Raw genomic sequence first — 13631 nt, 5'->3', positions numbered from 1 at the left:
TCATGAGCATTCTATTACTTAGATGTTTCCCTAATTTCTCTTTTATGGCCTACAGCAAAGTTTTCCACTGAAAAAAATAGTGGAAAAAACCCCCAAATTCTCTACTGAAGGCCTAGTAACATGTCACTTGCATGACATCTCTCATGGTCGGTAAAAGACCATAAACGCGTCCTCTTCCAGGCAGGCATTCGAAAGAAATAATCTTCTGTCAGGGAAAATGGATGTAATATATACTGTAGTGAAGTCACTTCTTATACAAAAAAGATAACACATACGAACAGATGCACTGTAAAATAAACAGCTTATAAAACAACTAAAGTTTGAAACATCTGAGACCCACTACAGCAGGTCAGATGGAGTAAAAAGCCAAAAGGAGAATCTCTAATTTTTAGGTTTAACTTCACCACTGCTTTAATGTAATGTCTGTACTTCAAACTAAAAAAATTGTACATGAAAAAATACACATGATCATTCTGGTGAGGAAAAACATTCCCATGATTACTCAAGCTCAGAAAATTTTTTAATTAACTAAATGTGTTAAATTATGCCAGTGATTAAATCTTGTTATTTACAAGATCAAGTAGTACTCTGATTCTTAGTAATGGTGCAGTATCTAAAGTAAGATCACACGGGTTGGATTACGTTCTGGTTGCTAAAAGCTTTTTTGTTTAGCTGTCTATCCAGTTCTTTGGATTTTTTGAGTCTGGAAGAAAGGAGATGAAGTCAAACATTTTTGTGCCTCAACGTATTTTACATCTAGATCAATTTTTGTTATCTAGTCCCATGTAACATGGTTTAAATTTGAAGCCTGTAACAATTGTGACATAAGAATACAGAAGACAACACATTTTTTTTTCCACAGTAACACACTAATTACTATACTCACTGGTAAAAATAATTACAAAATTGAAGTTTAAGTACTGTGTTTCCAAATACCTCTGCATAGAGCGCCAAATTATTTGTGTGGGAGCATCAAATTTCCTGATATTTTCCGTATAATCCTTACAAACACCTCACAGATCACCAAACTTGTACTTTGAAGAATTCTACAGAAACATTGCACAGACTTTGCACCACAAGGGCTTATACATTCAAAGGCAGCTTTCTGGAGTGCAGGTCCATCCATTCACATTGGGGAAAAAAGTTCACGTAAACTCCAAAAATGAGAAAATGAAGTGAAACCTAGTGTGACTTTACACCAATAAGAACAACAATAAGGACAATTACTATAACAAACAAAATTAAAATAACAAGCATCTTCCGATTCTTCTTTTGATATTGCTCTGCCTATAGAAACAGAAAAGAAAGAGTTAATACTTTGATTTCTGCAAAGCTACAAAGTACAGACTCTTGTTTAGTATAAGTGAAGTACACGTACAGAACAAAGAATTGTTCTCCGGTAACCTGACATTTCATACAATGTATATTGCAAGCAACTCCCACAAAATAACTCTGGTCTGCACCATAGACTTCAGTGAAGGTAAATGTATACTGAAGTCATTTATCTGTATTAAACAGCAGACTCTATAAAGAAGAATGCATCCTCGTATCTGTTAAGCAACCTCACTGTGGCTTCTTTTCAGCAGTCCTTGAGAGGGCCCGATGCCTCCACAGGACATATGAGCTACATATAAGAATGATACTTCATTTGGAAGAACACCTAGCTATGAAGACCATGGAAACAAGATCAGGCAACTGGGTATGTGAAAGTCTGAACAGTGAAAGTTGGTAAGATGTTTTAACTCATTTTGCTGATATAAGATTCCTGTATTGTATTTGAAGGACATCAAAATTCACAACAACACTTCCTTTTTTAATAGGCATTTTTGTTGTACCTGATTCAGCTGTGCATTTTCATTTAATTTCAATTAGAACTGAAAGCTTTCTTTTTGACTTGGTTCTCAGTTTTCTGCTTCATTCCTTCTTTCTTCTAACCACATTTTCTCATCCCTTTCCTCTTTTTCCCAGGGGAATTAAAAGGAGGCAACGTGGAGAAAACTCTCCAAAAGCCAAATGAAAGTCTGCTAATAGAAGCTAAACAAAAAAAAAACTTGCATTTAATTCTTTTTAAATTAATAAACCTTCAAAATTTAAAGGGAAAGATATTAATTCTTCTCCTTTATAGTCCCTGGAAAGTAGTTATTTATTATTAGATCTGCTAAAGAGGAGTTTTTGACCTGAAACTATGTAGCATGCAACCACTGTGATTATTTACTTAATTAGGCTTTAAGTATCAAAGCCTGACAAAGTATCATAACTGATTCCAATTTTCATGTGAAGCAGAAATTGGTAACTGGTGATTCGTATCACCAGACTTCTGCAGTGAATTAATGTAATTTCTGTGAAAGTGCTGTCTCAGTAGTTTGTAATAATTATGCCAATTAAAATAGAAAAAAAAATTGACATTCTAGATACTGAATCAGAGTAAATCTACCAACAGTATTAGAAACAGCAAGGTATCCATGTCTGATACTACTATTCAGACCTGTGTGTGTGTCTTCCATGACAGGTGAAAAAATCCCGATGCTATACTGAAGACAGGTATATATTGCATCAAAAATCCATACTCTAATCAGCAATCCAAACAGGGGTTTGCCGACAATTCATTAACTACCACTGGATTAGAAATAGCATTGATTCCAACTGATTCATTTATTTCCAGTTCAGTTTGTGCAAATTGCTTGCAATTACTTTAAGCCTTGTTCACCAATGGTCAATGCCTTATTTAGTGATCTCCAATTTACTTTTATGTATAACAAGAATAAACCTATAACCAATTTATTTTGCTTTTCCTCAAATGGCACTTTTTTGCTGTCCATATATTAGAAGTCTACCATAATATGACGAAGTTGAGTGTGTAGTAATAAGATGTCCGTGTTTCCAAAACAGAATGTTTTACCTAAGAGGCTTTTGCATAAATTCTCATTCCACTTTATTTCCAGCAATGGAAGGACTGAACTGAGCTGACAAGTCAGAACTTCGCTTAAAATCAAAACAAAACAAAAAAGCCAGCAAAACAAAACAACCACAAAACTGTGTTCTGCTGCCAATTAAAACTTTTCAGATGTTCATAGTAAGAGCTTCACATTAAAAGCATAAGGTTGGAGCTAACTTCTAACAAGTGTCAGATGGTAAGAGAAAACATTAAAAATTATTCTTGCTGCCCACACTATTGAGATATTTCAACTGACTGAAATCTATAGTGAGGTACCCAATAACCAGTCCTATTTCACAAGTGCTGGGCTCTCCAAACAGAGAAAGAATTGCAGATAGGTCCCACCAGGTCAGCAATATAAAGATCAAAGCACATTGCTTGGATGCCCAGAAAATTATTTAAGAAATTAACACTAGGCATCAAGCATGACATTAACAGAAGTTAATGGAAAGTTCCTACTACAGTACAGTTGGACATTTTATACTGTACAGCAATCATTTCTAAAAGGGATGATATTCAATCATTTTTCAATTGGACAACTTAATGGCTATTAAATTACAAAAGATTATTAGATATGCAAAGCAGCTTAAGTATTCCGTCAGCTTACCTTATGTAGTTGTTTTAGACCCTCTTCAGTTTTCATACATGACTGTTCAACATTGTAGTCAATTCTATCTAGAACTGTTCCCTAAATAAAATGGAGAGAATGAGCACCAAATTGAACCTAAATGAACTTCATAAAGCAATTATTATTATGAGCAGCAGAGGAATTAACAACGCTCACAGCAAACAGCTAATGAACTACGTAAACTATGAACTTCTCCAGAAGAATTAGTTGGGACTTCATTAAACGACCTCCTTGCTCAATGTCTAACTGGCAGCTCTGTCACTATCTCACATCACATCCCTTAATAATCACCTTACTTCCAGTTCAGGTGCTTTTGGCTGACACATTTAACCTAAACTGAATCTTTGGGAGAAATAACCAACAGAACTTTGGCATTCTATTTTTCTCTCGTCTAACTCCCATAACCAGTTGAATTTTTATTTATTTATTTTCATTAACTCATCTTCTGGCAGGTTTCAAGCAGAGGAAACCTTAGCCTGAAGAGGTAAGTTAGGAAAAGGAAGAAGCACATGAAAACAGGATGTTACAACAGGGGATTTCTTACTAACACTGTGATGTCAATGTACCTGTTCTACTATCATTGCTCCCAGGTCCCTAAATATTTCATTAAGATCCGAGATGGACTGTACAATCTGACGGATTTCTCGTTTCTCTTCCACCATTAATGTGTTTTGCTCCACCAATGCTAGCTGGTCATCTGTAAACCCCTGTAAAAATAAAAGATTTAGATGTTGAACTAATACTAACAGCGTAAAAACACTAGAAATAATTATAATTATTGTAAGATTTTATAATACAACAGTCCTTTTGGAATTTCCATAGTAGACAACTATCTAAAAAAAATCTTACTGTATTTTAAAAACAGAGTTTCAGGGCCACTAAAATAACTTGGACAGCTATTTATAGTTTTAGCAGAGAAAATCTAAGTCTTACATTCTGCCTGAACATATAAGCAGCTTTTAAAAATAAGATCTGTCCTAAAGAATGTTTTTATTGATGTACAAATCCAATACATGTGTCTTGTAGTTATGGAATATCTACTGATTGATCAGCATTACAGAAGGTCCCATAATGTCAATAGTCATTAAAACGTGTAAAGACAAAGCAGCAATTCTGATTTTGTTTTAACCCATAGAGACCTTACTGTTTTTGTCTCCCAAGGCCATTCACAACTGAACACTATCCTTCCCACCCATCACTCTTATAGAGGTAAGTGAAAAACCTCTTATACACAAGATTAGCTGAAAAGTTGCCTTAACTTTTTCCGTAAGTTTTCAGTTAAACATTAAGCATTACCATTAAGAGTATTCTGTGGCACTATTAGATAGGACGCAATAGAACAGATCCCACTATTGCTTAGAAATGCAGTATTCCCAAACTCCACAACAAAGTAAAATAAAGAAGTGGGTCTGGTACTGCTCTACAACATAACAATTTAAGCATGCAGAAACAAACCATTACACCATTATTTGCAACAATTTGTAGTACTGAAAATCTTCAGTTACACTTGGAAGTTCACTTTGAAGTGAATGCCACCTTCCACCCAAACTTAGAATCACACAATTTTCTAACAATTGCATCTGCCCGAAAAGGTGGTATGACAAAGGCAGCACTGTATTTACAGACCTTCTAGTCCCTGTAAGTCATGTAAGGAGAATTCAGTAGTCAAACTGAGTTCCTTTGCACTGCAACACTAAGGCTGATGGCACAATCATCTTAACATTGCAACAGCAATACTAATTAGGAAAATGCATCACAGAAATCTGCAGAAATAGAGTTTCCAGGTAGCTTGGTGCTCATGGCATACCATTTTGAAATTTTCATACTAAAATTAAAGGTACATTAAAAAGGTTCTTCGTATCGAATTTGTGTAATAATATCTTAACTTACTCTATCGTAAAGTGTATCATCCTCCCCATCATCCATCAGTGGGACTGAGGTGTCGAAGAAGTGTTTGGATCTTTCTTCTCTATTCTTCATGTCTGTAAAAGACAAACTATGTTTGAACATAATATTTATGCATACTATAATCAGAGTAAGAGTGAGGTCTGAAGCACCATATAGAAAAGCACAAGAAAGAAAATCTGGCTAATGAATGACATAAATAGCAGTATCTAAATTTTAATTCTCACACAGGCTTACTATTTAACAAAGCATAACAAATTCAACCAGACTTGCAAGATGCCGATTAAATCAGTGATTTTAAGTCATTATGTTCCATGAAGTTAAAAAAATTAGGTAAGTTAAGAGCCTTAAAGTGTGATCACTCTAGGCTATTTTCTAACAAATTCTCTTAGGAACATCCCTTGTCTGAATTGTGATCTTAAGTTCCACCTGTGCCATGGGATGAAGAAATATTATATAAGTATTAAATTTGAAGATCAAATTTTTGTGGGTTTCTTCCAAGATTAAAATAATCTTACCTAGCTGAAAATAGAATTCCACACAATTTTAGTTTTAAACAGAGGATATTCCACTTCCGAACTGTTTATGGATGCAGAATTTTAATTTATCACAGACTGCTTTTTGAAGTTGTATCTATCACAGACTACCAATCAACAGTGGGTATCATGTCTGAAGACCAATGGCTGCTTCACCAGTGTAACAGAAGTAGCTTTGCAGACCACAATTTGAGAAGCAATGATGCATTAAAATGTGGATGGATGAAATACACTGGTTTTGTTGATACATTTAAACATGAAATTTCTCCTTTAGAAATATGAGAGAGAGGTAGAATAAAGCAGTTTGAACATGGGCTGTGAACCAGAAACTCCCAAATTCTAACCTTCACTCTAATATACTTCTGGTAGTCCTGTGTGCATCACTTAACCCTTTTGTGCTTCAATTTTCCCAATCAAGAAAATAAGCACAGCTTAATTAGTGGTTTCCACAGAAGGTGCCCATGTATTACTGTATCTCTTATGCTTACGTTTGAGATAGTCAGACTGTGCATGCCTAAAGTTGGTGGATAGGTCCTGAAGGGACTGTGCTAAGGAAGACACTACATTCCTGAGAACACGTGCTTCTTGTTCTGTACAACTACGTGACCTGCTCTGCAAGACCTGGACTGCTCTCTGACATCTGTGAAATAACTGAGAAAACAATCCCATTAGTAAAAAACATACAGCAACACACATTTTAAATATCACATGGCAAAAGTTCCAAATGGAAGACTAATATTTTGATTTCTAGATTTTAAAAATTAATTTCGTATTGCCCAGTGCAATGTTTAAAAAGGTATGGAAACACAGAACATAGATGAACAAACAACTTAAAGCTAACAGGGTAGCAGAGTAACACAACTAATTCTGACCAAAGACATTTGCTTCATTATAACTGCTTGGACTGGAAGCCTTAGAAGAAAAAAAAAAAAATCTGTATGTACGTATTTCTCTGAGATATCTGTAAATGTGATTTGATTAAGTCTCCCAATCCTATTCTAAGTAGAAAAGCAAACAGGTAAGTAAAAGAACAGGGAGGTTAAGTGACTTGTTGAGAAGTTCACTGAGACAATGAGTGCAGTACCAAGCATAGAACCCAGGACTTCTGGCTCACTCTAATACTGATTACAAAAGAAATGCTTTATTCAAAGGAAACCACTGCCTCATCATGATGCATTACAGATATGTCAAACTGTAGGTTTAGAATGGAAAGCAGTCTGTACCTGTGTGATCTCTTGGGTTGTTATTTCTATTGCCCGTTCTTCTTCACTGCTGTCATCCAGTGTTGGTCTGTTTAGATGTTTATCATGAAGACTGGCTAATTCTTTCATCTTCTGTTTAACCCTGGCAATATCATACTGAATCTAAACCAGAAAACCCAACGATGAAGAAAGGGAAGTGACTAATGTTTCAGAGGAAAAGGTTCTGACAAATGCTAGACAAAAATCATTGCAAGAAACCTGTATTACATAAAAAGCAGACCAAAGATCATTTAAAAAACCCCACATAAAAAGCTGACTAAGAAGTAACTGAATACTCTCATATACTTTGAGTTTGCTACTTTTTGAACCTACTCTTGTTAATCTTAGGCAAGACTGCTGTTTTCAAATATACTTCATTAAATTGGAATAATATTTTTATCATTATATAATTAATATCATAGTAAAAAGGTTTAGCGAACTTCCAAAAATATAAATGAAAATTCAGGTCACACCTTCAACTCTGTCAAACATTGAATAGCCTGAACTTAACAGTGGAAGTTCAATGACATGCTTTCAAACAAGTAATTAAAAATAAATTTGTAAGGATGATTATTATTGTAGCAAAAAGGAGACTGATCACCTTTCTGCACAATGGGTTCTGTATGCACAAACTGATGAGCCAACATGTGTTCCAAGAGTACATTTTAAAAGGATTTTCTGGAAGTCAAGAATAGCTTCACACTCCAAATACTGGAACAGGTTTTAATTAGATGCCTCCAGAATCATTCCCTCTCATTTGCCCAAATATTTCCATAACTTGCAAGGCATCAGTACTGCATAGGCAGGAAAAATTCTCCTGCTAGAAGACACTAACTCTTTCTGTTTTCAAAGAGTAAACTGCTAATCTCCACCATTTTAGGGTCTGTTCAGTTGGACCCCTCAATGGGTTCAAACAAAAAGTCTACTGGAAGTGCTAATTTTTTTGTACCCTTCCTCTTAAGTTTCAAACTGAGCACGATGCTTTGCTAAGAGCTTTAGGACCTTCCCGCAGTCTCAAGTCTAAATGCTCAGCCACAGCATGTCTATCCTAATGGTCCCAGTGTACTGTTAATACTGGGCTCCTACTGATGATGCAAACCCAGTCTTCTGGAATTCATGGCCCTAGATAATCTCCCTTTATTTCACTTGCAATATATCTTTCAAGATAAGTCACAGCTTGCCTGATATTTTCCTCTAAACAAGGGTGTCAATTTAGAAAACACAATTTTAATCTTTTTTCTAATACTACTTCTATCATAAAACTTACAGCATTGAAATGTAACTGACAACACTAATAAATCCCTATATGGGGAATCAAACTCTGTGTTGGATTTGCCACACAACTTACTTCGTCTGCTCCATCAACCCATTTGGGAGGTAAGCGTTTTGTTACTCCAATTGCTGCTTCGGGATCTAAACTTATTCCTGATACCAGTGCCATACGATCATCAGCAAGCTACAGAAGATAAGAAAAGACAGAAAATTAATTTTACTCAAATTAGATCCAAATCTTTGAGCGTTAGGAAAAAATGCATGTATGCCTTCCCATAAAAATTAACCTCGAAAATGTGTTTGCAAATGATGCAGGTATGATCAAGCTCCACATCTCCTGGTTTGTCCCTATCCTCCCGCTTCCTACAGGATCTGAAAGATGAAAGTTACTCTTAGAATAAATTCTTAGCAGATTTTCAAGGAGAAAATATGGTATTGCAGCGAGAATTCAAGTAATTCTCATGTTAGTACATTTCGTATTAGACAATGATTCACAGCCAAGGGATCCCTAATCAATGGTGTAGCGTGGTTTATACTGGGTCAGGCACGTCTGAAAATTTCATTTGGGAAAAACTCCAAATAAAAATGTTTATTATATCTCCAAGAAATAAAAATAGTATCCCGAGATTGTTCTCAAACCATGGTGTATTTAGCCAGACACTCACCTACTAGGCAGCTGAAGAACAAACCCTCTTGCAAAATGACATGCAACTAAAATTATTAAATTATTTAACGGAAATTAAAAGGTGCTAAAGAAAAATAGCCAAGGCAGTGACCAATCCACACTTCCCTATATCACAATGATACATGCTTGCTGCTTCAGCTATATGGTCTGAGGCAAAGAAAGTTGCAGGAAAGTGGGTGGAGTAATTCTCCAGAAAATTCCAGAGATTGTCAGAGAGTAAATAAGACAATGTGCCAGCCAGCTTACACACAGATCCACAGGAGGGCTCTAGATAGGGAAGGAGTAAAAGAAACCCTTTATCACAATTAATAGTCATAATTTGAATAACTCAGGTGCAATAAATCAGGGGGTTATATTATTGGAGACTGATGCACACTGATGTACAGCAGCACAGTCGTAGTTGCAGAAGGGTATAATACACGTTTTGGAGACTATTTTTGGGAATAGAATCCAATTTGTAGGGTTGAAATATTAAAAGGCTTTAGGGAAAAAAACCACATAACTAATTAAAAGTATTTTTTAGAGTCACAAAATGCCTGTGATAAATCTATCGGAGTTTTATTTTTCAAATAATGCCTTTGGACGCAGGTTGAATAACTTCAACCTCAAGAAAGCTTAAAATACGACAACTATAATGGAGTAAGAACATAATGTGCAGGGTGTTTGTTTTGGTTTTGTTTGGTTTTTTTAAAGCTCAGTTTGGCAGAAATTAAAAGCTGTGTCTGATCTTGAATATACAGGTACAGATTTATTTATCTGCTTTGAGATCATTACCAGTAAAATGGGCTGTTCACCCTCAATAAGAATTCTTTTGTTAAGGACAGCATTAATGCTACTAACCTTTAAACAGATCAGAAGATTTTTCCTGGTAGGATGTAGAAACTTATGTAACTAGACTCAGTGCTATAGTGCAGGTACAAAGAAACCTATTTCTACAATGGCTCAGTGTTGGTGAGGTTGTCCAGACAAAGTATGGTATCTTTGTTCTTGGTGTTTTTCAAGACCTGGTTAAACAAAATCATGGATGACCCTATATAGATTACCAGTAGTCCTGTTTTGAGCAGGAGCTTGAACTACAGTATCTCCAGAGGTTCCTTCCAACAAGAATGCCTATGATTCTCCAATTTAACGCCAAGTATGATACATACTTAACAGTGTGCAGGGCCACAGAGCAACATTTAGCACTGGGGCCACAGATACCTCCAGTCATCTTCCTCCTCTGAGAGGAAGGCAGGGAAATGGATGGAATTGGAAGACAAAGATAGATCTTGTTACCAGTTGAAACCAGGCTTTGTAATTTCAGAGCTAAAATAATCTTTCTTTACTGGAGATGGAAAGAGGTGGTATTGTCAATGATACATACCTGATTACTTCACTGTTTGTTCTCAGGGAAAGTTTTCATACAAAAACCTCACTTCCTAGTGTCTCCCAGATTTCTAATTTTCCTTTATCAGACCTGGAAAGCTTTGTGGTCCGTCTGTCCATCCCGTCTTCCCACCCCCAAAAAAAAACAATCTCTCTTCCTTCCTGGGCAATTCTTTCCTGAAAGCCTGTTTTTTATCCCTGGCCTTATTTCCTGACCAATAAAATTTGCACAATTTATGCATAGCATAAAACAGTTAATAGCTTCATTGTACAGTCACTATATCCCATATGTATACTAGTTTATACATTTATCTATTAACAATGTAACATTATAATCACAAAATGCTTGCCTTCTCTATGCAGCCTTGTCCTCCTACTGTACACGGAGACACCTCATTCTATATAATGAAATTTAATAAAACTAGCAGAATAAAGAAAGGAACATTTTAACTCAGCAGTGTACGCTTGATGCACCATGGCGGAATAAAATGTGAAAAACAATACCTCATCCAGCTCCTGAAGTGATTTGTAGATCCCATCAGCCCCATCCAGTTAGAGACAGCAAAAGATAAAAGGGAAAAAAGAGACATAGGACAGATATAGGGTATGGTCAGTTGAGAAAATACTAATTTATTTTTTTAAGCATGGTTTACCAAGAACAAAACAAACTGGCTTTCAAAACACGACTATTCAATAAACACATCATGATATTGTATTTTTTAAGTCAGCATTTTGCTTAATGCACAAACTTTTAAAAAAAAGGATTTCAGTTGCTTGGTAAACAGAAAGAACATAAGAGATCAAGTTAAGAGCTTGGTTTGTTTTCCAAAGTAACTGCACAGGGAAGTTTCTAGTTACCAAAATTTCAGGTAAAAAAACTGCAATAGAATATATTAAAGCGTGACAGCAAGGGCAATTTGACTGCAGTATTCAACATCCACTGGTGAGTTAGAAGGTTTGATTATGATCGGAGGATGCACATACAAGCTTTTGTAAGACATTTTTTGACAAGCACCCCAGTTACCACAGGATAAAACAGACAGCAAAAGACAAAAAGCAAAAGCAAATGCAGTATACGCTCACTTATGTACACACTTCAATTATGCTCTAGTTTCAGGTAATATTAATCCTACATGCATCTGAAAAAATACAAAAGCTAGTATCTGCAATGTATATGCACCTTCTCTATTCATCAGTCTTTATACTGTGGAGGGTATGTATGAGGAATAGGGTATTTCACTGAAAGATTAATAAAGCAAGCATATCAGATCTAAAACAAGGACAAAATACTTGTGGTTTAACAATGCAGCAGTCTTCAACTAATGAACTCTTTTATCCTACACCAGGCTTTTGAATAAGACTATACTATTAAGAATGCTACTTTGATTATCTGAGTTTAAGGAGTGGTTGACTGTCCACATGAGAATGCAGGGCAAAATGCAATTTTTGACAGAGAGCTCTCAGAGTAAAGGATTTCTTTGGGAGAAGCCTGGAGAGTGAACTAAGGTAAGCCAAAGTACTATGGGCTAGAATTTGCAACAGTGCCCTGCTGGCACGCAACAGCTCTGCTCTGGGGATAGCACCCAAAAGAAACAGTAATTAGCTGCAACTCTGACAGCGACAGGCACCTTAGAAACATGAAAGGTGAATAGCTCACACTACGATCTCTACACTTCTTACTAAAATAGTACACTTGTAGTAAGTAACTATGGAACTCTCAACTGTCCCCCAGGATCAAGATTGAGCCATTGACTAACTTCATCCACTGCACAAGAGCAACAATTTACAATCACAGTTAGATTTGATTGCATTTGAATGGGTATCCTAGAAAATAGCTTCAATTAATGTTAACAAATGCTGTAAATAAACATTTCATGCAAGTGCTAAGTGTTACTGCACTCACTGTTGAGTAAAAGTATAGTTTCACTGCTTAGTAGCCTGTATGCGAGTTTAAACTATCACTAACTTTTCCAGGTGATATTTAAAAAAAAATCCAAGGATCTAAAAAAGTGATCCTGATATTGGCAAAAATCCATGTTAACAAGAACTAAATGCAGTGCCAAATTAAACGTGTATAATACACATTACTGTTGACATTTCCTGTTCTGCAAATGCAATTTAATACATAGCTCATTAGACACAGGTGTAATAGAGTTAACAATGACCAAAGACCATTCAACAGTAACTCATCAGCTGAAATAAAGTTTGCAGCACAAAGTACTGCTTTTCCTAACAAAAATGCATTAATGCAAAGCAATTTAGAATGACAAGATTGCCAGCAGATATTTACTGGTGACTACTACAAATAAATTATAAGTTTGAACAAAAAGTGTAAAAACCTCAGTAGAGCTGAGCTGCCACACAGACCATCACAGTCTGACTAGCTCAAAACTTAGACAAAGCCGCATAAACTGCCACCGAACAAGTGGCTTTTTGAAATTTCTGTAATGAGGACTCACACCGGAATCTACTGACTCCTCTCTCTCACAGATGACCTTCAGTATTATTTGGTTTTTTGGGGGAAAAAAGTAAGAAGGGCAATGGACATCAGAGCAAATTATGGAAAAATTCAAGCAACGGGCATAATCTACACTAGCATACTTAACGGTGCCCACACTGAAGTGAATAGAAGAGTTCTGCTCTATGCAGTAACACGGGGAAAGTCTCTTTGGGGAAAGGAGACATCAAAAAGCACAGTGGACGAAAAACCTCATGTCAATGCTAACATGAAGTTATTCTAATAACTGTATTTATTACTCATGAAGTGAACAGAGACGTGATCAGCACAAAGATAGATCTCTTCTATTCATTTTACATGAAGTAGGAAAAAGGGGTCAACAAGGTGGGGAGGGAGGGGAAGGGGGGAAAGGGGGAAAGTACTGAGGACGGTGGGGTTTTGAGGAGAGGACTCAGAGAAAGGGAGCTAGGGTGAGGGGGGATCGGGGAAGGCTGAAGGGCCCGACGGGAGGAGCGGGGCACACCGCACGGCTGCCTGGAGCCCTAGCGCAGCAAGGTACAGTAGGATGAAGGGAGGAGACTCACCGCAGCAGCCATGCTACGTGAA

General features: G+C 36.3%; 1 protein-coding gene across 1 annotated transcript; it reads right to left on the bottom strand.

Annotated features, from left to right (window-relative positions):
* Positions 1–559: 559 nt before the first annotated feature.
* On the bottom strand, positions 560–13624 carry STX16 (syntaxin 16). Its single transcript, XM_009576770.1, has 9 exons — positions 13610–13624; positions 11072–11083; positions 8594–8701; positions 7228–7368; positions 6493–6655; positions 5454–5545; positions 4130–4270; positions 3543–3623; positions 560–1287 (listed from the first exon to the last, which is right to left on the bottom strand). The coding sequence occupies exons 1-9, from the start codon at positions 13619–13621 to the stop codon at positions 1183–1185; spliced, it is 855 nt and encodes a 284-aa protein (XP_009575065.1). The 5' UTR covers positions 13622–13624; the 3' UTR covers positions 560–1182.
* Between the last annotated feature and the right edge of the window lie 7 nt (positions 13625–13631).

The sequence above is a fragment of the Fulmarus glacialis genome, unplaced genomic scaffold, assembly GCF_000690835.1.
Source record: "Fulmarus glacialis isolate BGI_N327 unplaced genomic scaffold, ASM69083v1 scaffold44810, whole genome shotgun sequence".
NCBI lineage: Eukaryota > Metazoa > Chordata > Aves > Procellariiformes > Procellariidae > Fulmarus > Fulmarus glacialis.
Note: the sequence above shows the minus strand (reverse complement) of the source record. Positions and strands in the feature narration are given on the sequence as shown.

Coding starts and splice junctions, on each gene's coding strand:
- STX16 (XM_009576770.1), bottom strand. Junction 5,546..6,492: donor ACAGTCTGACTATCTCAAAC/GTAAGCATAAGA, acceptor TGTCTTTTACAG/ACATGAAGAATAGAGAAGAA. Junction 4,271..5,453: donor ATGATACACTTTACGATAGA/GTAAGTTAAGAT, acceptor TTATTTTTACAG/GGGTTTACAGATGACCAGCT.